Raw genomic sequence first — 23,966 nt, forward strand, 5'->3', positions numbered from 1 at the left:
TAAGAGTTAACTGAAAGCTGAGCTAAGGCTTTAGTTGAAGGTACAATGCAAGAGAAGGTTGGTGATTGAATGTGAGAAGAAACACATTTAGATTATGCTAGAAGTATGATGTGGGACCATGAGAACTGGAAAGTTACTTTTGGGACTTTCTCTGGGAAAGGAGGTAACATGTTGGGGATTCCCACAATGTACTATGAAAGCTTATTGTGGGGTTATCAGGGAGAAGATAAGACAACTTTATCCCAAATGTTTAAGTTAACTGGAGCATCTGATTTTTTATTTTTGGCAGAATTCCAGTATGGATAAATAGGTAGCTTAGTATGTCATCATTTTTCCCAGAGTAGATTAAAGTTAGAATGATAATGCAAAGTGTATATTGTTTACTTACATATTTACTCCCTACCATGTTTCCAAAAGAATTTAAGGTAGCTAAGAAACTGTTTAATGGCTAAAATTATCTGTGAATGTAAGGCATAAATAATAAAGATGAGTAACTTTGAGAGCCCAAAGTGAATGAGGTACTCATTTTATTAACTGTGAGAAAAAGCTTTGCTTTACTGACATTCAGAGCTCCAAAATACTAAATTCGGTATGGAAATCTTAATGATCCTCCTGGCACCATCATTTTTCTGAATGGTGTCATTGACAATACAATTCTAAGCTTAGGAAGTAAGTGGAAGGGAGGTTAATGAGGCTTATATGATGTCAAATGAGTCAATGTGTGATTAATATTGAATCATTTTCATGTTCTCTATTGCCTGCTTTTCTGCTTAATGGTTTTTTATCTGCAGTAACTTGGTATGAAAATCAAATCTGTTAAACAAGTTTCTAGTATATATTATCCTGTCAGGTGGTTAACAAGTATATTTCCTCCATACTAAGGAATCCTTCTCACTCTAAAGATGTCTGCCTATTTTGATTTAATTCTTGTTGATTGCCATTTTGCTATGAAAAATGAGGAAGAATCCAGCTTTTAAGGTAGTTAGGACTTTTTTAAAGCAGATAATGTGACCTTCTCTCTGTGTAACCTCACCACAGCAAACTTTGCAGAAATTGTACTTGCCCATCTAGAATGTTGGTATGTGTGTTGTGTGTGGTTATTTAAATGTGGAGGGTAAGGGTAATAATGACAAATTCTACTGGCTTTTCCTTCAAGTATTTCTTTCAAGGAATAATAAGTCTTACTGGCTTTCTTTCAAGTCATTCTGTTTCCATCTAGTTTCAGTTGCTGTGGTACCTTCTGTTTAAAGTAATCTGAGGAATAAAGCCATAGTAAAAGTATTTTTAAGTGATTAAAAAAAATAACAAAGTGGAAAGCAGTGTGTATTGTTGCTAGACTAAAGAACAATATTCATTTATAATGAATGACTAAGTCATGTCAGAGCTAGAAAGACCAGCGATTTAAAACGACTCAGATTAGAAACTATGGCAGGGATCAAAAGGAAAAGTTAGCCGTTTTTCTCTTCCCCCTCGCTTCCCTGCTCTGATTCCCTATTGCTGGTTTTTCTGTCTCCTGTGTGAGCTCCGCTCTCTGGATGCCACCCCTAGGTTTGTTTGACTCCATGTTAACTTCAGGTTTGAGCCATGTCAGTAAACAGCACAAATGTATATTCAGTTGCTTAAGGTAGAAACCTATGACTTCTCTCTTTTCCTGATCCCCATATTCAATCTCCCAGTATATAGCTTCTACCTATAAAATTTACTTTCAATTTATTCAAACTTCTGCTCTTCTCTACTGTTACCCTCCTGATCTAAGCCATCATTTTCTCTTGCTTGAAAATAAATAGTATCTTTTCTGAGCCTTCCATCCCCATGCAATTGCTCCAGTTCATTAACTGCAACCCTAAATGATCTTTTTAAAGCATAAATCAGACCATGTCACTCACTATCCTTGTTTTATCCTGTTAGTAGCTTTCCATTTCACTAAGAATCTATTTCTTTCCCACAGTTTGAAAGGCTTTGCATAAACCAGCCCCTGCTTATGTTCTCTAAAGTCATCTCCAGTTGGCCTTTCTCTTGATGAAATGGTTCTAACTTCTTCCTTCAAACTTGAGCCAGAAAATTTTCTGTTCTCCCTTGTTGAGTGCCCTTCTCTTTGACTCCTGTGGCATGCCTCATCTTATCTTCCAATCTTAGCCTAAGTACTACATTTTTCAGACAGCTCTTTATTTTGGATCCCAGATACATCTTCCCATCTATTCTGCATTCAGCACCCATTTTGTGACCTTTCCCACATTTTCTCTATTTTAATTATATTATTTGTTTACATCTGTGTTGTCTTTCCTCTGCTACTAGAATTTTAGCTCTGAGTTCTCTATTTTGCTTATCCTGATGCACCCAATGCCATATAAAAGACATTCAAGAAATGCTTGTTGGATGAATGCATGAATGAATGAATGAATGGATGGATGGATGGTTGAACAAATGAACAAATGAACAATGTAAGGCTCATGCTGAGCTGACTATGTAAAAGATAATTGACTCACCTGGAGTCTTGAAGAAGAGCTGTAGAAATTCAATGTTACATAAACTATTTTCCTAACTAGCATGACTAGTTATTTTCTGGAAGTTTTTATTGGGAGAATAAGGAGAGATAACCTGTACAAAAGCACCTCAAATAAAAATATTCAAAAGACTCTCCTAGGAAGCTCTCTTTGTACCTAGACTCTATCCATAAGGGAAATTCGAGTGTCACCATGGTTGACCTCTGCCTCTCACATCCCTTCATCCCTTGCCTGCTCTTTTCATTCATTCCAGAGATTGACAAAGAGGTAGAAACTGTGGAAGGGCTGTGTACAGAGCATTTGTCCAACAATTCTTGCATCTTTAATAGCACCTTCCCATCTTTGGTTAGATCCTTGTCCAACCACTTCATAAAAGAGTCCCTCGAAATCCTGATTATCACGGCTCCAGGAATATTCTAGAAGCACTGCCTCCTGTCTGCTCCCTAAATCCTTGTGTTTTTTTCTAGTTGCCTCATGTTGAAGAGTCATTGTCTTGTACTCAGTTGTGCCTGAACTCGGTTTAAATTAATTCCTTAAACTATTTATCTCTACACTCCACTTTCCCTTAGTGCCCCACAACCTCAATGGCCAGCTCTCCTCCCGTCTATAGCCGTCTCTGACTTCTGCAACCTCACCTGGCAAAGGTGATAAGTTCCTCCTTTGGTTGGAGGCATTCAGACACTGTTAGATTATATACCTGCAAATATTTATTTGCAATTCGAGTATACTTTATGTCATAAACCCCATGTCTCCTGCATTTATTTATGAAACCCACCTCCTTGGCTTCATGGTCTGCCTAGACTTCTTTATGGCCTGTTTCTTCTTGTGCTTCTCTCACAGATGACTGTGACCTTATTTCACAAAGGATTCATTCTTAGGACTGATTTTTTAGATTTGTAGGTAGGGCTTACTTCCATAAATACCAGATTTGTGTCAGTAGCAACTCTAGGTCACTTTTTAAATCACTTTGTGGATAATTATTGCTACATTTTTAAACCCATCAATCCCTATTGCCTGTATTTACCTGCAGTGGCTGAACTTGAACCTAGAATTGTTGTGTTGGAAATATAATAAATATTAACTGTTTGCCACTGAAAGGGACAAACCTTTAAAGGACAGCATGGTCCTGATGATAAACAGACAGTGGATTCAAGTCACAGAATCACATTTATTCTTTTGCCTCCTTCCTGTCCTCTTTTTCCTACCCTTTCTGTCATCTTCAGTAAAAACTTATGTTAGCTAACTCATTAAATGATTATGCAGAAACCATTATGTTAACATGTTTTGTTAACTTCATAAATTCTACGTATTCAGTTTCTACTGTAAGGATACTTTTATGGAAAGCATTTAATGTTTAGTATCTTATATTCACACTTCTTTGAAATAGATATTATCAGTCCTTAATTACAAAATGGTGACATTTCACATTTTTTATTGGAATATCACATTTTTATCTTCTAAGCACTAAAGCTTCCTTTTTATTTTGAGTTCAAGTTCAGATATTCAACCCAAATTGATAGTAAATTTCTGTAAACTTTATTCCCTCTCCATATTTGTATATAAAGCCCATCTGAGGCAGGGTTCATAGGAAGGGGAGAACGAGAGAGAAAGTGTGTATGCTCCAGACCGAGAGGCAGGAGAAAGGCGAACACATTAGAAGCAAAATAAGTTGAATTCCCTTGCTAGATTCAAGAGGGGTTTCTGTATTAGAGGTTGTCTTTCTGCAAAAGCCTAAAAAAATGCTCAGACTTCTTTAATGTGGAGAATGAATTAGATCAGAAAGGGAATCCCTCTGAATAAACTGTCACAGAATTTTTTACAACATGGAATTATTGTCAAGTGACCACAGTTCCCTGCTGATTCTCCTGAAGTGAGTTTACTGAGTCTTTGTCCAAATGAGTTTGAACATTAAAATGGCTTGAAGGTATGAGAAAGAAACAGACAGAGACAGAGAGAAACAAAGACCCAGAGACACAGAATATGAATGTGTGTGTAATGAAAAGGAAAGTCTGAAAAATTCTTTCAGGCTGGAAGTTAGTAGATCTGAGTTCTCCTTTAATCTCTAACATGAACTCAGCAGGCATCTAACCCCTTTGTGCCTTTGTTTTCTTATCTGTCAAATAGGAACAATGGTAACATCTGTTCTACGTACTGCACAGGTTTGTGGCAGTAATGGAATGAAATGTTAGATGTGGAATTGTTTTGAAAGCATGAAATGCTCTCTGCGGATAAAAGGTCATATTATCCAAGCAGAGCATTTTTTACTTCTGCAGAGTTAGAGATAAGTGAGAAAAACATTTGCTTTTGGATTTTAATTGGGATAATTTATTCAAATAAATTATCAATACAATTTGGTATTGTGGGCTCATAAGTCAAACAATTTAGTAGAGTGTGGCTTAGAAGTCAAATGGATCTATCTTTAGATGCTGACTCTACCTGTCACTACTTGTGCAACATTGGGCTGGTTAAATAACTGCTCTGAATCTCAGTTCTCCGTGGCAAACCTCGCAATTGGTGGGACCTCAGTGAGGCACAGTTCTGCATTGCGGAATGGCGAGTAACAGTAAGGGGAAGAAGTAGATGATGACTCATGTTGTAATTATTGGTTAATAATTTCACTTTGGTTAAGAAGCTGGGAAACCATAGAGCTTTTACAACTAGGAACATGGTTGTTTGGTTTTTAAATTCTAATTATTTAAAAAAAGGTTCTCTACATATGTCATCTCCCTTCAGGCAGATTCAAGTATCTAATGTATTGAAACCTAATGCGAACTAAGCTGTTTGGAGATGAAATTGAACCAAAGTTATCAAAGGAGATGATCTGCCTTCTAAGACCTGCAGGTCACCGTGACAAGGCTAAATTTGGCTCTAATTTTCTGGAAGCATCCCCAGAGGAAACAATAGATGACCCAAGTCATAATTTTCGGTCAAGAGAAAGTATACACATTTTTAGGGTGGGGAGGATGGTAAAAAGAAACATGTTATTTTCCTGCTGATGAATTCAAACAAGTGGGAAGTAATTTAAAGTCAGGTCATTTATCCCAGAGATTAAATCTAAGTAGCAACTGAACAACAGAATTTTTCTAAAATCATTTATTTGGTGATCAATTTTAAAATCAAGCCAGTGAAATAATTGAAATGACAGTGCATACCTCACAGTCATGATGTGAGCTCATTTGAAATGTATCTGTGTTTTAGGCCATTAATTAAATTAATTACCAAACAGTGATGATTTGCACTGCTGGGTTCCAGAGAACCGGACAAACATCATGAGTCCCAAACTCTACCCTGTAGTCGGGTCACCCTGGGTGGTGAGGAGCTTCATGGATGTGTGCAGCAGGATCTAGCTGACCTTCCTGGAAACAAGTGAATTCTAGAGCTCTCAGTTGTGTGTGTGTTTTGAAAGCTAAGAAATTGCTTGAAAACACTGAATTGCAATTGGGCATATAAATATATGCCAAATGCTTTCTTCCCAATCATTTCTTTTTGTTTTATAGTTTAGATACCTAAGCTTCAAAAATCGAGTGAATTCATCATACAGTCGGGGACATGGTTGTTACATTCTGTAATGTGATGTGTCTGGTCTTATTTATTCTCACAGAAAGCACTTTACAGTACTTCTGTGAAACCCCACAGTTCTACCTTTATGATGTAAAAGAGGGGCTTATAGGACAAGAGTTGGGTCTGGGCTCTTTTGGAGACTGCCCTATTTTAAGTTAGGCTCCCTAGTGTGAAATAGCTGGAAAACGCATCGCTGGAGCACTGAATGACTTGAATAGTTGAATGGGAGACTTTAATATTGACTGTTGGGAATCTGATGAACACCTATAAAGAACAACAATTTTCTTTTCCTTTAATTAGTACAAGTGTGCTCCATCTGTTAACAGCTAAGCAGTGATTGCCAGAGCTAGTTTGCATTGTTCCTAGTCAATGAGAATAAAGTAAGAGTATTATTTAAAAGGATAAGGCTTAAGTGATATTAGAGCAAACAAATATTTTATTGGTTAACCATCTGCTCCTTGCCTCAATCATTGTTATTCCTTCAAGCTGTAATATGTAAATTTCATTTAGAAATGAAATTTAGTATCTCCTCTATTTTAGATACTCATCTATTTTAGAACTACAGGAAAGAAGTTAGAAGGGAAATGGCAACTGAAAATTATATTATGATACATGTAATAGACGAAAGGTTAATAGTATTGGTCACCTAAAAACTATCAATAGCTATCCTCTATTTTGGCCCAGTAATTCCCATGTATGTTTTACATGAAATACTGATTATAGGTGTGGATGCTGCAAATAGTTTTGATTTCTTCATGACTTTCTTTGCAAAAAGATTAGGGTAGCTATAGCAGAGTTGGTTGATGTGAAAATACAGTCTGAAACTTGTGGAAAACTATTTTTGGTTTTGAGGAAATATCTAGATTAGCCCATAGCTTCATGGGGTTAAATTTTATCTTTTAAAATTGTGGGCTGATTGGTATTTCTTAGCTCTCAGCCAGGTTATGCCTACAGAGTCATTCAGAACAGCTGCTGTGAGGCAAGAACTAGGACCCACTGTTTGGGCAAAATTTGAACAGTTGGGACAGTGAGAGGACCTTGAGAGCTTTCCTTGCTTATAGGAGATTAATTGAATACATAGATGGAGTCATCCTGCTGCAATGACTTGTAGTTTGAAACTCTTAATGGGCCCTGCGATGACTTTATTTGAGTAAAAGGGCTATGACCTGTCAATGGGAGTTTGAACTTATGAGGTGTCAATGGCAAAGACTATACTGTAGATCAAGGTGACCTTGAAACTCATTTATTACATCTGACATTTGAACCTAAAACTGACGATTGAAAGATAAAGAGAGTTAGTGAGGTTTCTTTTTTGGTTGAAAAGCTGACAGTGGAAATTTTGTATAGAAGTTTAAAATTACATTAGCTGTTTTTCATTTTTATAATAAATTTAATAGCTTTGACTATTTTTTAGAGTGTCTGGAGGTCTTTGTCAAATGAAGGACTCAGGTATTAATTCTCACATAGGTGGGCATGGCCATTTCGGGCATCATTACTATTGTTTTGTGGTGTGTTCAAGGGAAAACTAAAGAGGGTCTGAATAGAGAGTCAGTAACTCTTAAGACATCTGGAAATAGCTTGAGATTAGAGAAGAAACCTCATTCTTTCCTGATATGTAAAAGTTGCCTGAGAATAGTGATTCAAAGTCCAAGTAAATGTATGATTCATGAGTTGGTGATTCCCAAGAGTTGCAATTATAAGAATTCCTTATTAACATGATAAGAAATTATGCTTTTAGTATCCATTAATTAATGAAATACATGAGTGAAAACCTCCATGGGCTCAGTACTATTTTAAAGTAAATTTGTGGTATTAATTCTTCATGTGTGATATATCCCCTGTAAATCATACTTCTTTTTAATAATCCTTCACTGGATTCCTAATGTTTTGGAATAAAATATAACTCCTTATCACAACCCTGTGAGACCTCGCCCTTGGCTTCCTTTGCAGCCTCCTCCTTCTATCCCTTTGCCTTTTGCTCACTCTGCTTCAGCCACACAGGTCTCATTTTTGATCCTTGAGCAGATCAAGTTCATTCCAGCCTCTGGACTGTTGTGTTTGTTTTTTCTCTTACCTAGCATGCTCTTCTCCGTGCTCTGCTCATGATTGCGTCCCGTTGTCATGCAGGCCTCAGGTCAGAGAGGCCTTCCTGACCACTCCTTTGAATCACACCAGTGCTACTAGCCTACTGTGTGCTGACCACAATGTAGAATACCCTTTTATTGATGCTGAGAAGACTAATGAGGCTGTTTACTACTACTGAATAATGCTGGCTCCCTTGTCAGATAGGGAGCATATATTTCCCTCGGTCACCCTAGAATGGCTCATTTTTACCTAAGATTGTGTAGAAAGACAATTCTACCGAAATTCATTGTGTCTATTCAGTAATTTCCTCTGCAATAAGTAAATGGGGATGTGGACTTGCCAATTTGTTTTATTATCATTGAAAATTTGGAGGAACACTTGCTAATCCTGGCATTAATTTATTTGGGGATGTTATCCCACCTAATGAAATTTTTAAGAAAGGAAAGGATCCTCATGTAGGTTTCAGCATTTATAAATTAAGACACAGTAATTTCTTGGGGTGTTAGAAAAATTATCTACATCCAGTGATGTACTGGAGCCAGCTTGAATTGGCTTGTATAAGAACTGCTTGTTAAATTTTCAGGAATTTTGCAAGCAGGTTAACTTTGCATCAGTAGCTTGGAATTGGCTATGGTGGGAGTACTTATACCATAGACATTGGCAAACTCTACAACCAGAGCTGTTTTTTCCTTTTTTTCCTGGACAGCCAGTTTATCAACCTACCATTATATATAGCCAATATTTCAGAGGCATACAATTAGATGATGATAAATCAGTACGGCGAGCTCAAAATAGCCTAGTTACTTTTATGGTTTTTGAATTTAAAATGCCACAAATTTGGGGCATGGAAGAAAAATGTTTTCTAAAATAGATTATTTATACATAGACAGGAGGAATCAGGAATCAAGATTTTGGTTTTTGCTTCTTACACCTCCCAGGTCAGGCTACTGAATGCTTGCAAAATGTGGTAAAAATATAGAGTGTGGGTTCAAGCAGATAGCCACCTTCTGGAAGTTGTGATAGTATCTTTCCCCAGCTCTCATAATCATAACAGATCCACTGGTCTCAGATGCAGCATCGTATCTTAGTTACAGTGAGTATCTTAGACTGTTTCTTCAGGGCAAAAAGGTTCAAAGAAGAGCTAAGTGGGAGCTCTGATTGATTACCGTCTACAGCATTGGAGCAAGTGGAGACAAGTGAGAGTTGACCTAAGGTTTTGAGCCCTCAATGGGAAAGGTCTTAAAGGAAAATTACTTGAAGATGTAGGACTTCAAGTATTCCTCACTGGCAAGAACGTCTTTGAGTTATACTACACAGATGCACACGATTTCTGTGTTTCTGTGAAGGCAGATGGATTGTTTGTGACATTTCAGAGGCAAACATGGTCTCAGACAATCCCTGCACATAGAGAGAAAATGATGAAACATAGGTTCCTATACTTCTCACTTTGTTTTAAAGTGACATAAGAACATAAATGGAAGCCTCCAATTTGCTTCTGCAGAGACTTGAGAACAAATGTTGTTCATTTAAAATGAGATTTGAGAAGCAAGAGCATGCTGAAATTCCCCTCATCTCCTTCTCCCCACTTTGTGGTAAGCACTGGGGAAACTGGGTAGTTCTAAGAGATTGTGTTAGGCCTCATTGTTTCATCTCTTCTGATATCTTCATAAAATGGATTAATAGTAGTTTTTACAGGAAGAGAGAAAGTGGCTTTCTTCAATCATCTGTGGACTGAGCTAATTATTTTCTTGGAACAGGGCTTTACTTCTAATTTTGTAGCATTTCTAAGACTTAGATTTTTAATGGAGCACTATTAATATTTCCCAAAAGATAAGGTACCAGTTATAGCTAACAAGTTAAGATTCTGGGATTGATAACATCCAGTCTTTATTATATTAGAAAATATGAACTCATTGATGGCCTTACTCTCTGACCTAAAGTAAATGAAGGAATTTTTATTAAAGAGAATATTAATTATATAGTTTATTTCCTTAAGATCAAATAAACCCTGATATTTGGAAGAATAATCCTAGAATAATAGGTCTTGGGAGTCACTAAGAAGGTACTACTGGTATTCTCAAGGTCAGGAGTGGTAAAGATAATTAAGTAAGGAGACATCATGAAAATCATAGATGGGGACAAATTTTGTGTCTTATATTGAAAACTTAAGAGTAATAGTTCTTTGCCTCAGGGGAAATAAAGTTTTGACAAGCTGGAATTAAAAATCACACAGCTAAATTAATAGCCCTGTGAAACAAAGTAAGTCTTGAGAACAGGCTTTTTAAAGAGTCCGTTCTGAAGTTCTTAACCACTGGCCATCCATCACCATCTCTTTATTAGGTGAAAATTCCTGCCATTAGTAACAACCATATGAAAGAGAATCTATTGAAAAGAGTACATTGAATATACTGGTAATGGTCAATCACTATTAAATATCTAAATCATTACTTAAACAAGCAATATATTATTATTTTTATTTTTTCTCATAGCACTGTTACTTTCCATAAACTACCTTTAAAATGGAAGATATTTCAATATAAAAATGCCCATTTTAGAACATTTTATAGAGAAAGTTGAAAGAAAAAAATAAAATTATGTCACCAAAGGCTGTTGCCATCATTGTGCTTATTTCCTTCTGATATTGTTTTAGGTCATGATTATATACTCTATTGAAATCATTCTACTACAGTTACTGTAATTCATGCTACTACCACATTTTTTACCCACCATTTACTGAAAGTAACATTATGCTTTTATCATTCTTTACATATAATTCTGTTAGGTTCTCCCCCAACCCTGGTTTTATTGAGAAATAATTGACATTCATCAGTGTATAAATGTAAGGTATATAGCATGATAGCTTGATTTACATATATTGTGAAATAACTATTACAGTAGGGTTAGTTAATACCTATCATTTCATATAAATACAATAAAAAGAAAAGAAAAATGAGTCTCCTTGTGATGAGAACTCTTAGCTCTTAACAACATTCCTATATGTCATGTAGCAGTGTTAACTATAGTCATCATGTTGTATATTACATCCTTAATACTTATTTATCTTATAACTGAAAGTTTGTGCCTCTTGACCACTTTCTTCTGATTCCCCTTTCTCCCACCTCTGGTAATCACACATCTGATCTCTTTCTATGAGTTTGTTTTTTCTTTTGTCTTTGTTTTTAAATTAGATTCCACATACAAATGAGATCATAACAGTATTTGTCTTTCTATGTCTGACTTACGGCACAGTATAATGCCTTCAAGGTTTCTATGTCTGATTTATGTCACTTAGTATAATGCCTTCAAGGTCCACCCATGTTGTTGAAAATGGTAGGACTTCTGCATTTTTTATAGCTGAATACTATTTGTGTGTGTGCGTGCATGTGTGTGTGTATATTTCACAACTCCTTTATCCGTCAATGGACCCTGAATTTGTTTCCATGTCTTTGCTATAGTAAATAATAATGCTATGAACACGCAGATGCAGATAATCTTTTCAAGTTAGTGTTTTTGTTTCCTTTAGTTATATTCCAAAAAGTGAAATTGCTGGGTCATGTGGTAGTTCTATTTTTAATTTTTTGATGAACCTTCATACTGCTTTCCATAATGGTTGCACCAGTTTACATTCCCACCAACAGTGCACAAGGGTTCCCTTTTTTCCATATCCATGCTGACATTTGTTTTCTGTTGTCTTTTTGATGATGGCCATTCTCACAGGCACAGGGTGATGTCTCATTGTGGTTTTAATTTGCCTTTCTCTAATAACTGTTGATGTTGGACATATTTTCATGGCAGTTGGTAATTTTTAAAATACAATTTTACAGATAATAAATGGAAAACCAGAAAAGTAAGACCATCTGCTCAAGATTTAATCTGTGGCATATCTCTATATATCTACCTTCAAAGCCTATTTTCTATATATTTCATACCCATATAGTTTTTTATTCTAAAAACAATTCTGTATCCTGCTTTGTACTTAGAAATGGTATAATTTCTTCCATGCCATTGATAATCTATGAAAAATTATAATTGCATCATAACAGTCCATTCTAAGTGTATTTTTCATTTGATACATTTTTAATTGTTTTCATTTTTTATGTATACCTTTTAATCACTTAAAACCAGATCATCACAAAACATAATGTGTGCAAGCTAAACCAGCTAGACTGAGGTCTAGATGAAAAAACACCCACAAATGGGGAGAGCTGATGCTTTAGTCAGTGTTCACTACTGTAGGGCATTTCCCTCAGCACCACTTGTTAAGCAAATGCGGACAAAGACCCCCCTGCAATCAAAAGCAAATGTTAAGACATTTAATATAAAATTCCAAAGGTGTTGCTTCCTCTCCCTGTTGTTGCAAAGGTTCTTTGTTTTCGTCTTGTCTGACAGCACTCTGGTTGCTCTCCTCCTGGCAAAATATCTCTTGGTCTCTGACTTTTGTATCCTTGGGAAGTCATTTGGAGCTTCTTATCATAGAGAATCAAATTATCACCATCTTTCAAGTTCTGCGAAATTTTCCTGTTAGCCGCTGAATCCCAATTACAGAATTTGTGAATATTATCCTACTGAGTACCTGTCTAAATCATGTTGTGTTTAAAGCATCTTTTTTAATAAAAGATGTATTTGCCTGGTTACCTAACTTAAGCTGCTTGATGAAAGAAATATGCTCTAAAGATGCATGAGGTATGGATAAAGAATTGTCAAATTTCTACCAGTTGTTTCAAATAGCCAATTAGGAATCCAATTTTTATCACTTTTTTACCCAAAATATTTCTTGAGCACCCATACTGTAAGTGGCAAGGTAATAAATGCTAGACATATAATAGAGAAAAACTAAAAATGATCCCTACCTTCTATGAAGTCTAGTGGGAGAGGCACATAGAAAATAGGTAAGCAAATTGTGTTTTACTGTAATTGTGTATAGAGTAACACATCCTAATGTCCTTTTGTAATATTTAAACACAGGGATAAAAATGTTCTTTCTCAAAAAAAAAAAAATGTTCTTTCTGTAGAATACTTCTTTCAGATTTATTCTTAAACTAAGTTGCAAACTTCAATTTAAAGTGTTTGCCCATTGGTTTTCTTTCCCACATTTCTGTGGTTAAAAAACATTCTAAAAATGGAATTGTATGATCTTGCCTGTTTGTTGGTTGTTCATATTTCATTAAATGATACTTAAAGGAGAATTTCTCAGTGTCTTTCCTGCTGCCATGGAGTGACTTTATTCTCAGATCTTTCAGGAAATGATTGGATTCCTAACAAGAAAATACATTTGTAGCGTGCCAGAACTCCATACAGCTCTGCTAACCCTCAAAAACTATGAAAACAATTGTTGGGTGTGCCAGTAAATCCTCTCTTTCTTCCTCCAGGTCCAAGGATCTCATAAAGGAAGCTATCCTTGACAATGACTTTATGAAGAACTTAGAGCTGTCGCAGATCCAGGAGATTGTGGACTGTATGTACCCAGTGGAGTATGGCAAAGACAGCTGCATCATCAAAGAAGGAGATGTGGGGTCACTGGTGTATGTCATGGAAGGTATGGTTTATAACCCTGATCCACTGACATTCAAAAAGTCCCTTTTCATTGTATCACCCTACACACAGATGGCAAGCAGTATTTGGGACAATCCCATTTTTCCTTTATCTGTTGAGAAACAATTTGAAAAGAGGTGGAACACTGCTTAGATACAGTGGTTGACTAATTGTATGATGTGTTTGTGTTAGGATATTGATATGAGAATCCAATATTTTTTCAGACATGGGGAAAGGATGACAATGTAAAAGAAATGCTCATTGTTACACTGAATGGGATTGCACACTATTGGATCATTGAGCAAGCTCACAAAGCTTCAACGGAAACTCAAGACTATTGGAAAGTATTTTTGGTCAGATAAACAAAGTGTCTTCAACTCAGTCTTTAACTTTCAGTATATGACTAGGCTTCCTGCTATGAAGCTTCTATAAAGACACTGTTTTCAGTGTTTTATATGCATATGAAAGAGGCAGATTTTAAGGGCTGGATGGCACATTAGCTGCCCAATTAATAAGAGTTATAGCTTGTTTCATACATCTTGAACAAACTGAGATAGAAACTATATAGATAGAGGCATGCACTATATGAATATGTTTCATGCTTAGGTAAATTTTCATGATGTGTGTTTCTAACTTGGAATTTATAATGACATATTTTCCTTTTGTGGGAAGAAAGAAGCCTGAAATAATGATTGAATCTGCCGAGAAAAAAAGTGAATTCAGAGATGTCTTTAATATAAAAGTTGGCATACAAAAATCACCGTTTATAGGTGGCGGTTAGTGTTTTACCTGAAACATTCATGACAGTGTCCTTTAACTGTCAAGTTTATGGCTCACTAAAAGAAGGGTGTAATTGGGCAAGTGACTTAATTTCTCTGAGTTTCACCCAATTTATAAAAAGGAAGATACTATTTTTTTCAGGCTGTGGTTTTCAGCTGGTGGTGAGTCTGTCCCCTGAGGGGACATTTGGCAGAGTCTGAAGACATTTTTGGTGGTCAGAATTGGAGTGGGGCTGGGGTTGGGGGAGGCTACTGGCATCTAGTGTGGAAAAACCAGGAATGCTGCTTAACAGGAAGAATTATGCACAATAAAAAATTATCTGGCCCAAATGTCCTCAGTGCCAAAGTTAAAAGCTTTGCTTTCTACCTTCTTTACAAATTGTTATGAAGTTCTTATGTAATAACTTACATGAATAAAGTATAAAGCATCATAAATAACAGTAAGTATTATTTCCATTAAGTACTTGACAGAATATAAGAAACATTCATTCTGCATTTGTCATTTATCTTTTGATTTTTCTTGGTCTTTTTTGACCTATATTAGGCTTCTGATTTTTAAATTTCTACCATCTTTTTTCTTGATTGTTTTCAGCTTTTGTGTCAGTGTTACAAAGTTTTTCCCCAAGTCAAAAGGAAAATAAGTGTTCAGCTAGACTTTCTTCTGGTAAACAGAACACAGTAAACAAAAACACAAACAATATACATTTGGCAGAGAATTATAGGGAAAGGAGATGAATTAAAGGGTGAGGGTATATATGGAGGGATATATAGGTATAAGGTATAAGCAGGAAGGATGAGAAAAATGGAAAAATACATGTAGAGACCAATTACAGATTATAAATACAGAGGCGAACGTTAAGAACTGCTAACAATTAGAAACCAAGTTTAATGTATTTCTGAGATTATAATATGTCAGTCCTTACATATTCTTTGAATTTTCAGGTATTTTATCAGCAGGCATGATTTTAAGAACAAAACATTGTATGAAGCAAGGTACACTTTCTTCAGTTATTTTCAAATGTTAATTATTGACAGTCCATTAAAAAATAAGTATTTTGAAAATGTGTATGTTCAGTTTTCCTGTATATTGAATATATTGTTCAAAAATAGACCTCCAAACTTTGTAAATTCTTTCTAAAAAAATTCTACTTAGCCATACTATTCCTGTCTTCTATGACTAACTGTAGGTTTACTAGCTATGTTAGAGGAAGCCTAGAAATCATAGTATTTATTGACTTTAGAACAATGCACAATTTACAGAGCATGCTTTTTCTAAATAATTTCTATGTATAAAATTAATCCTCAAAACAATTTTGTGAGGTAAGGGCTAATATTAATTATCCCTTTTTATAGATTAGGAGACTGAGGCCCAACGAGGTTAAGTAATTTGCCAGGTCTCCCAACTAGTTTATAGTCGAGTTACTATTGAATCCAAGTAACCAGGATTTAGAGTTCAAGCCCTGAACTATGGGCTGTGTATTAGTCAGGGTTCTCCAGAGAAGCAGAATAAATAGGACGGATATGTCTGTGTGTGGCAGGGGGGGTTGGATGTATGTGTAAGTGTGTGTTTATTTTAAGGAACTGTCTCATGTGTTGTGGAAGCTGGCAAGTCCAGAATCTGCAGGGTAAGGCCTGTAGGCTGGAGATGTAGGGAAGAGTTGATGATAGAGTTTAAGTCAAAAGGTAAATGGACAGCAGGATTCCCTCTTCCTCATATGATCAGTCTTTTTTCAATTATAGCCTTCAACTGACTGAACAAGGCCTACCAACATTATGACGGTATTCAGCTTTACTCACATCTACTGATTTTCAATGTTAATTTCATCTAAAACTTACCTTACAGAAATAGCTATATTATGTTTGACCAAATACCTAGATATCATGGCCTAGCAAGTTGATACATAAAATTAAACATCACAGGTTCCTTCCTTAAACCATACTTAATCTCCAAATAAAGACAATAACAAGGCTATACTTCCATCTAACATGGTACAGTGATCCTGAGTGTCACCAAAAATATACTAACCCTTTCTCCAAATGAGGATACGAAGTCCTTGGGTGGTGTTTATTCTTCTTAATGTCCCATAATTTGAATACTGTCATATAAAATTAACAATACTTAAATATATGACATAAAGTCAATATATTTTATATTATATGATAAGGGGATATGAGAGACAAGACAACAAAAATTTTATGCACACACATACAGACATGCATAAACATATTTATTTAAAAAAAGAAATACTTATGGCAGACTTCCCTAGGTAAACATAAACATACTAATTTTCCCCCATTACTTCAGGCTAATTTTAATAAATTTTAGTTCCCTTTTTTTTTTTTTACTGCCAGATTGACTAAATAGCATATATATTAATTATCTTCTTAAAAACAGTTCTAAATAGTGTATCGGTATTCAGAGTCACAGGTTTTGCAATGATGCTGTTGATTGCTTTCAGTGTAACTAAAATGAACATAATCTTCTACACTGTTGCTGCCCTGTCCCCAAACTGTAATTCTAACCGGTTCAATATAACTTTGGCGGATTTTGTGCTAATATGCTTGTATCAAAATAATGTAAAATTAAAAAAAAAAACACTGTCATTTAAATTTTTATAAGTTTTAATTGAGAAAATGTTTCATTGTTAATTAGTTTTTTATCAACACATTCAATCTTCTCAAAATTTAGGTAAGTGTTCTTGATATAGATGGTTTCTTTTTAATCTGTGAACATTAATATTTATAAAGAATACCATAGCAACAATGGATGAAAAGGGTAATAGAGGATCATTCTCAAACTTGCTTCTTATCAAAACATGCAGAAAAACACCAGAAAGTTTACATGGAAAATCGGTCCAGTTTTTTTCTGTCTCCCTTCAATTAAATGAAGTTTTTGTCATATATGTTTGTTTAACATGTGCCTTAAGTGATTTTTATCTGGGCGATGTTCAAGTACTATTGCATATCTAAATGTCAAAGTTTCTCATCATTTTAGCAAAAGAGAATATTCATATGGTAAAACTTCAGTAATTAGGATGTCTGGGGAAAAATCATCTGGGGGTAGTGTAAATATATTATCATGTATTTTCAAGCAAAATGAGTTGTGTGACTTTCAGATACTTAAAATTGGTGGCTAATAGAAATTTCAAATTCAAATTTTGATCAGAATTGTTGGTATTAATTTCTTAAGGCAATGGTATAAGTAGATTAAGTGGCTAAGACTACGTTTTAATTGTTTTCAAACATAAATGACTCTTAAAAATTCTTGAATATAGTTTATTTTCTTAAATAAATAGACACGGGCTTTAATTAGGATGTAACATTTGTTAATATCCTTATACTCTTGCCCTCCTTTTTCTTTTATTGTAAAATACACTTTAAAGATGTCTACTTTCATTCAAGAAAAACAAATTCTGATATAGTTAATTTACACTTGGTGATATGAATGCAGCATCCTCTTTGTGACTCTAATATTTTCATATTGAAAAATTTCTAATTTGTAGCCGTTAAAGTGATTGATTTGCTTAGAGATACTGGTTTTGCACATTTTCTGTGATCTTTCATTGTGAAAGCAGATTACCTTTCAGAAGAAGATAAAGTATATTTATTTTCTGAAAATAACAAGTGTCTGTTTAGTGCTCTTTGATCATTGACTGTTTTAAGCTAAACTTTTTAATAAAATCATCAATTTCTTTTTCATGAACTGCTTGTTAATAATAATAGCTTTTATTAAGTACTTATGCAACCCAGGTACTGTTGAATCACTTTTTAGATATTACATATTCAATCCTCTTAACAACCTTAAGAGGCAGGTGTTATGTTATCTACATGTTGATGCATGAGGGAACTGATGCGTGGGTGAGATAACTTAGCCAAGATTATACAGCCAGTATGTTGAAGTGCAAATCTTGGCCATGTGACTCTAGAGTTCTGATGTGTAATGACTGGGCAATATTAACTTTTGAAGTACAGGTTAGAAGTACTGTCATTACATATTTATCATAGATCCCAGTTGGGGAGCCCATAAAAGATACACAGCATAAAACCACAGGATAAAAAAAAAAGTTTGATTATTTGCAAGAAAAAAATAGAACTTGAATGGTTAATAGTTCAAAAGAAAACAGTCCAGATGTTCCATAAAAATACATTAGACCTCCCTGCATCCTTTGAACATTGTGAACTGCTTATTGGCCTCTATACAGATCATCTATCATCCATTCCTGTCCTCTTATTAGTTCCTGTTTTCTTACTGAAAGAATGACTGTGATTCGGCTTAATCTTGGTCCACTTCTGTGTCTTATTAAGACTAAACTCTGCCATATACCTTGATGCCCTATTTTTTTCTGCTTACAATTAATTCCATTGGTTTTGTTTTACTCACAGTTTAAAAAAAAATAGGGAACAGTTCTTTCAGCTCATCACACAAATGATTCTAATAGGGATTTTAGGCACTAACATTATGTTCACATCAGCTCTGTGGTCCAGGCTCATGTTCCTGTTGTTATTGCATTAAGATTTCACTTTTGTTTTCCCAAGACTAGCCATTTGCTCCCTTTTCCTGTGACTTGGTTGATACCAGCTCTGTCTGTTATGCTGATGTCCAACACTGTTTATTCTTCAACATGGATGGGGACGTGAATTGTTCCAGCCACCGTAGCCAGTAAACTTACACACAACTTCTAACTGCAAGTGCCCATCCCCTCAACCCCTGAACCGTTTTTTTTATATAATTAAAAGATGTACTGAAAGCTGTCATTCAAATAGGGATTTTATATAAAATTGGACATTAATGATGAGCCTCACTATGTTATTTGGCATTCAAAGCACTACCTAAGAGTATGAGGGAATTGAATACATTTTCATATGAATTAGTTCTTTCAGTAAATTTAAAATGAGAAACAGACCGTTTTATTCTCCCAAATCAGGTGTTGCCTTTTGGCCTTACGAGTTTTTCATGTTAATATGAAAGCTATCTTTAGAATAGTTTAAATACCAATGCACTTAAAGTTATTTTTGCTGTTCTTTTGCGAGCCCAAGCTTACTGTAGTGATGTTAAAGACCAAGCTTATGTGCTGCTTTTATGAAAACAAAACAAATACCTATTTATAAAATATTATCATCAACAAAGAGAATCTAGAAGCATTAAATGTGAATATTAAACTATAGTTCAGTATGGAGTCAATGGCAAAGACAGGAAACTGAGGTATTAGTATCGTGTTTATTTGGGGGATGCTGAGTTTCAAAAAAGACTTAATATATACTTAATATACTTGAGCAAGTCCAGGAAGTAAAACATTTATTTTCAAGTAAAGGATATTGTTTGATGTATAGTTGGAAGCTCTAGGAGGAAAGGAAAACTTCAGTACTGAAAATACTGTTACATGGAAAGGGACTTATTCTTCTTGAATCTAGACAGCCAAAGGAGAAATCCAAGTCATAGAGAAGTAGATTGTAGTAGACCCCATCTCAGGAGACATCTAGCAGTGACTACATAGCTTCTGCTTGGAGAAATTTTGTATGGGTGAGGGAGAAATTCCCTGTGGCTGAATCCCTGTGGCTGAATCAATCGCATCTATCCCTTCCCCCACATACAACATTCTGAGTCTGTTGATCTGTGAATGAATGTCCTACAAGTCATCCTGTGAGAACCCAGTCCTCCAAACCTTTCCTCTAGAAAACTCACTCCTTTGTGCAATGTGCATGTTTACTTTTAAATGTTTTTGTACCTTATATAATCTAATAACACTGTATGTATTCCTCTGCTATTTAATTTTTTGGTTCAATATTATGTTATATTCTATAACCTAATCTAGCCTTTCCTCTGTTGACTGTATTTTGATTGTTCCCAGTGATTTTGCTCTTGATTACTAATGAAGCTGAGTATCTTTTTTAATGTTCATGGGCCATTTGTGTTTCTTCTGTTAAATGTCTGTTGTAGTCTTCTACCCACTTTTCTGTTGATTGACTTTATATATATTTTAGAGCTTAATCGCTGTCAGTTACGGGTACTGCAGATATCTTCTCCAATCAATAACTTGCATTTTTACTCATTTGAGATATCTTCTGGTGAACAGAAGTTATTAATTTTAGAGTAGTCAGATATATCAATGTTCTTCTTGGTTTATACTTTCTGTTTCTTTGTAAGAAATCCTGGAAGGCAGTATATTTTATGCCCATGTGTATGTGTCCATGAGGATGTCTGCATAGGTCAGGCATGTGCGGTATTACCTATCAGGATATATCCACATTTACAATCTAAAGGAGAGATATTCTTTTCAAAGCAGGAAGCTGGAAAGGCAATACATTTTTACTTCTATGTTCTGTTTTTTCTCAATATATTTTAGGAATTCTTAATAAATTGTCCTTAAGGGTACAGTAAATATGTTTTTGACTATCTGATGATAGCAATTTCTTTCTCTGTGAGGGTGGATTTTATATTTGGAAATAATCACAAGTCATTTAGTGACAGACTTGATGATTAGGAGTAGGTGATTAAGCTGAGTAATGCTTTTTGTTTTTAGCTAAAATGTATCAGAATATGTGTATATGTACATTATAAAGTAATGACATGTCATACAGTTCAAGAAAAATCAACAGGACATTTTGATTAAGAACATTATTATTGAAAAATTAACATATTTTGAAAGGTAATGTTCTTTATACTCATTTGCCTATTTAAGCTCTTGTGTGAATTTGTAAAAATAGTTTTATCACATTGTGATCCTACTAATATACAGTTCCCCAGTTTCTTTCCAAATGATCAATGATAGAATTGAATTTACTACACTCAGGGGAGAAAAAGTGTGGCTTTTCTTACTTTTGAAGACTCCTGAAAGGTAAAGTAATAGAAAATTGTTGAACTTGGTTTGTTTGTTTGAGATGGAAAAGTTGGAAAGCCATCATTTTTTTCAAAAAAAATTATCGGTAATTGTTATTTATCTAATTATGGATTATCTTTAAAAGGTACAAGTATCTTTTTTCCTCTTACTATTACTTCATAACAGTTAAGGATTTTATTTCTAAAATCCCTTTGCTAAAATATCAATCTTTTATATTCTGCAATTTTGAGAAAATGCCAGGCTTAAAAGTTTAAAAACATATTTTTTTGGTGAAAACTAAAAACAAAAACAGCATAGCTGAAAAATGAAAACAAAATATGGATTAGTACCTCCCTGGCAACAGTTAATAACACACTGACTCCTTGCCAATGAAGGAGAATTTACTTTGGACATCATTACATGGAACTCTTGAGTAGTATATGCACACTGAACATTAAACAAGATTCTAAAATTGTTGTAGGTTCATTTAAAAAAAGAAAAACAGATGTATTTGTTCAGAGACTTTAACAAGATTTCCAGTGATTTTTATGGGGGTTTGGGTAGATGAATGTTTTCAGTATCTATCCCACTAGTGAAAAATCCTTGAATGGTTAGTAGTTGTTTTGGCACAATTTCAAAGGGCTGCATGGAGAGAAACTACTTCCCAGCACAGAGAAGCTGCGTGGAGAATACTGGAATTCTCCCATGACTTGGCATTTGAGAAGTGCCACCTGTGATGGCACGTATTGTATCTGAATTTAGCTACTGTAGCTTTATAAGGCTGAAGTCTGAGTCTGATCTTCATACGTAGGCCCTTCTATAAACTTCTTTCTGATGAAAATGAAAATATTTTTGTACTGAAGCTCCTTAAGTAATGCACAGAGATAGAAAATTATGACAGATAACCTAAAATATTAAAAACAATTCCTGAGATTTTGCATTTCATGCATATTTAAAATATCAAGGAATTACTGAATATATTTACATTAATGATTTGTTTAGTAGCATTTTTTTTTTTTTGCCTAATTTGCCCAACTGTACTCAAGTGGGTTGTTTCTGTGTACAACAAACCAACCTTATAGTCATTAATAAGAATACATGGGAGCAAATGCTTTTCAGACAAAACAGAATATTTACTTTCTATTTACTGTTTGCTATTTTATCTAATTTAAGAACTGTTAAATTATTCTGTACACTTTTCAATATCAAAGCAAATTAAGTTATGCTGTTCATTTATCAACAGCAAAGCTATATTAGAAAAAGTATCTCGTGAAGGTGACCAAAGTCTTATGAAAGATGGCTTTCCATTTCCCAAATATACAGTGGTGTATTTATTGAGGAAAACACTTTCCTCAGAAAAGTTTCCACAGAATCATAATAGTCAATGTGTGTCAAATTTTCGAAAAACTGAATATGTTCCATTAAAAGATCACTTATTCCCCACTGGTAAGAAGAGGGAAGTGAGCATTTGTTTCCAGTAGAGTTTAATTAAAAGCCTATGGTAATAACTTTCCCTGAAAGCCAATCATGTACTCATGACTTTAAAAAAATTTTTTTTATGGCTAGAAGAACATAATTCAACCTTACATTTTATATTTGGCCCATATTTACAGAAGATCACCTTATGTTATTCTTCTATTATGTTACATTTTATATTGTTTTAGAATATTTGATACCACTAGCATTATTCTTCATATAGATTTATACTGTTCCAAATGGTTCACTCAGTGGTGGCCCATGCCCTCAAATTAAAGCCATTTTTTAAAGATTTGTAATAATTTGCTTTAGTATTTCCAGTGCAAAGATTTTTATTGACAACCTAATAGAAACATGAATATACAAATAATTGTACTTTGTGCACATGTATGTGTATATAAATTTACATGAAATTATGTCTTCTCAGAGTTCAGATTATGTCTCAGAAGATGATGGGGTGGTTATAATACCATATATAGGATGTTACCAATAATTAAACTCAAATTTTCAGGAAAAACAGAAGATTAATAACAGTAAGTTTAAGTATTGATGATGAGACTCTCCAGTAAACTAAAATTTAGTCTGAAAAGAAAAAAAAGTTTGTAGGTTTTTGGGAACATTGTGCATGCCATTCTCTTAATAGAAAATGAAGATGACTTGTATGGAAAGTCTTAAAATTTCATTTCTTTGCATTTATTTTCATGTTAATACTATAAATTTAAGCTGTTATCTATTACATCAATTCTGGTGGTCAAAGGCACATGAAATAGCAAAAATATTCCAGCAGGTTTTGGTGTTGAGAATTAGGCTACATATATACATAGCAGGCATTGCTAAACTACCATGCTCTTCTCCTCCTCCATATGGCGTGTTTCTACAAAAGTAGAAAGGGTGTTACAGATAAAGCAGAGTGTGGATTTGACTGAGTGTCGTCCTTGAATATATCAAATCAGATATCCCTCTACAATTGAGAATAGCAAGGATGGTATTTACTGAAGTGTTGTGCAATAGAGTTTCTTTATTATGAGTCACTAATTCATTTGATTATTCATTCATCCCTACAATTCAATTCCTACAAATACTTTCTCAGTGCTGACTATGTCTCAGTGGACACTGAGGATATAACAGTGAACAAACATGCACAGGCCTTTATCTTCTAGAGCTTACATGGTAGGGGAAGAAGAAAGAATAGTGCATGGAAATAAGCAAAA

At 34.6% G+C, this 23,966-nt stretch overlaps 1 protein-coding gene across 2 annotated transcripts in view; it reads left to right on the plus strand.

Moving 5' to 3' along the window:
- PRKG1 (protein kinase cGMP-dependent 1) overlaps nucleotides 1-23,966 on the plus strand; it is a 1,239,474-nt gene that overhangs the window by 167,341 nt on the left and 1,048,167 nt on the right. For both annotated transcript variants that reach the window (XM_036924011.2, XM_036924010.2), the window contains exon 2: nucleotides 13,520-13,686. In XM_036924011.2, coding sequence (XP_036779906.1) covers nucleotides 13,520-13,686 — 167 coding nt within the window. The remainder of the gene's footprint in view (nucleotides 1-13,519; nucleotides 13,687-23,966) is intronic.

The sequence above is a fragment of the Manis pentadactyla genome, chromosome 8, assembly GCF_030020395.1.
Source record: "Manis pentadactyla isolate mManPen7 chromosome 8, mManPen7.hap1, whole genome shotgun sequence".
In the NCBI taxonomy this organism is placed as follows: Eukaryota; Metazoa; Chordata; class Mammalia; order Pholidota; family Manidae; genus Manis; species Manis pentadactyla.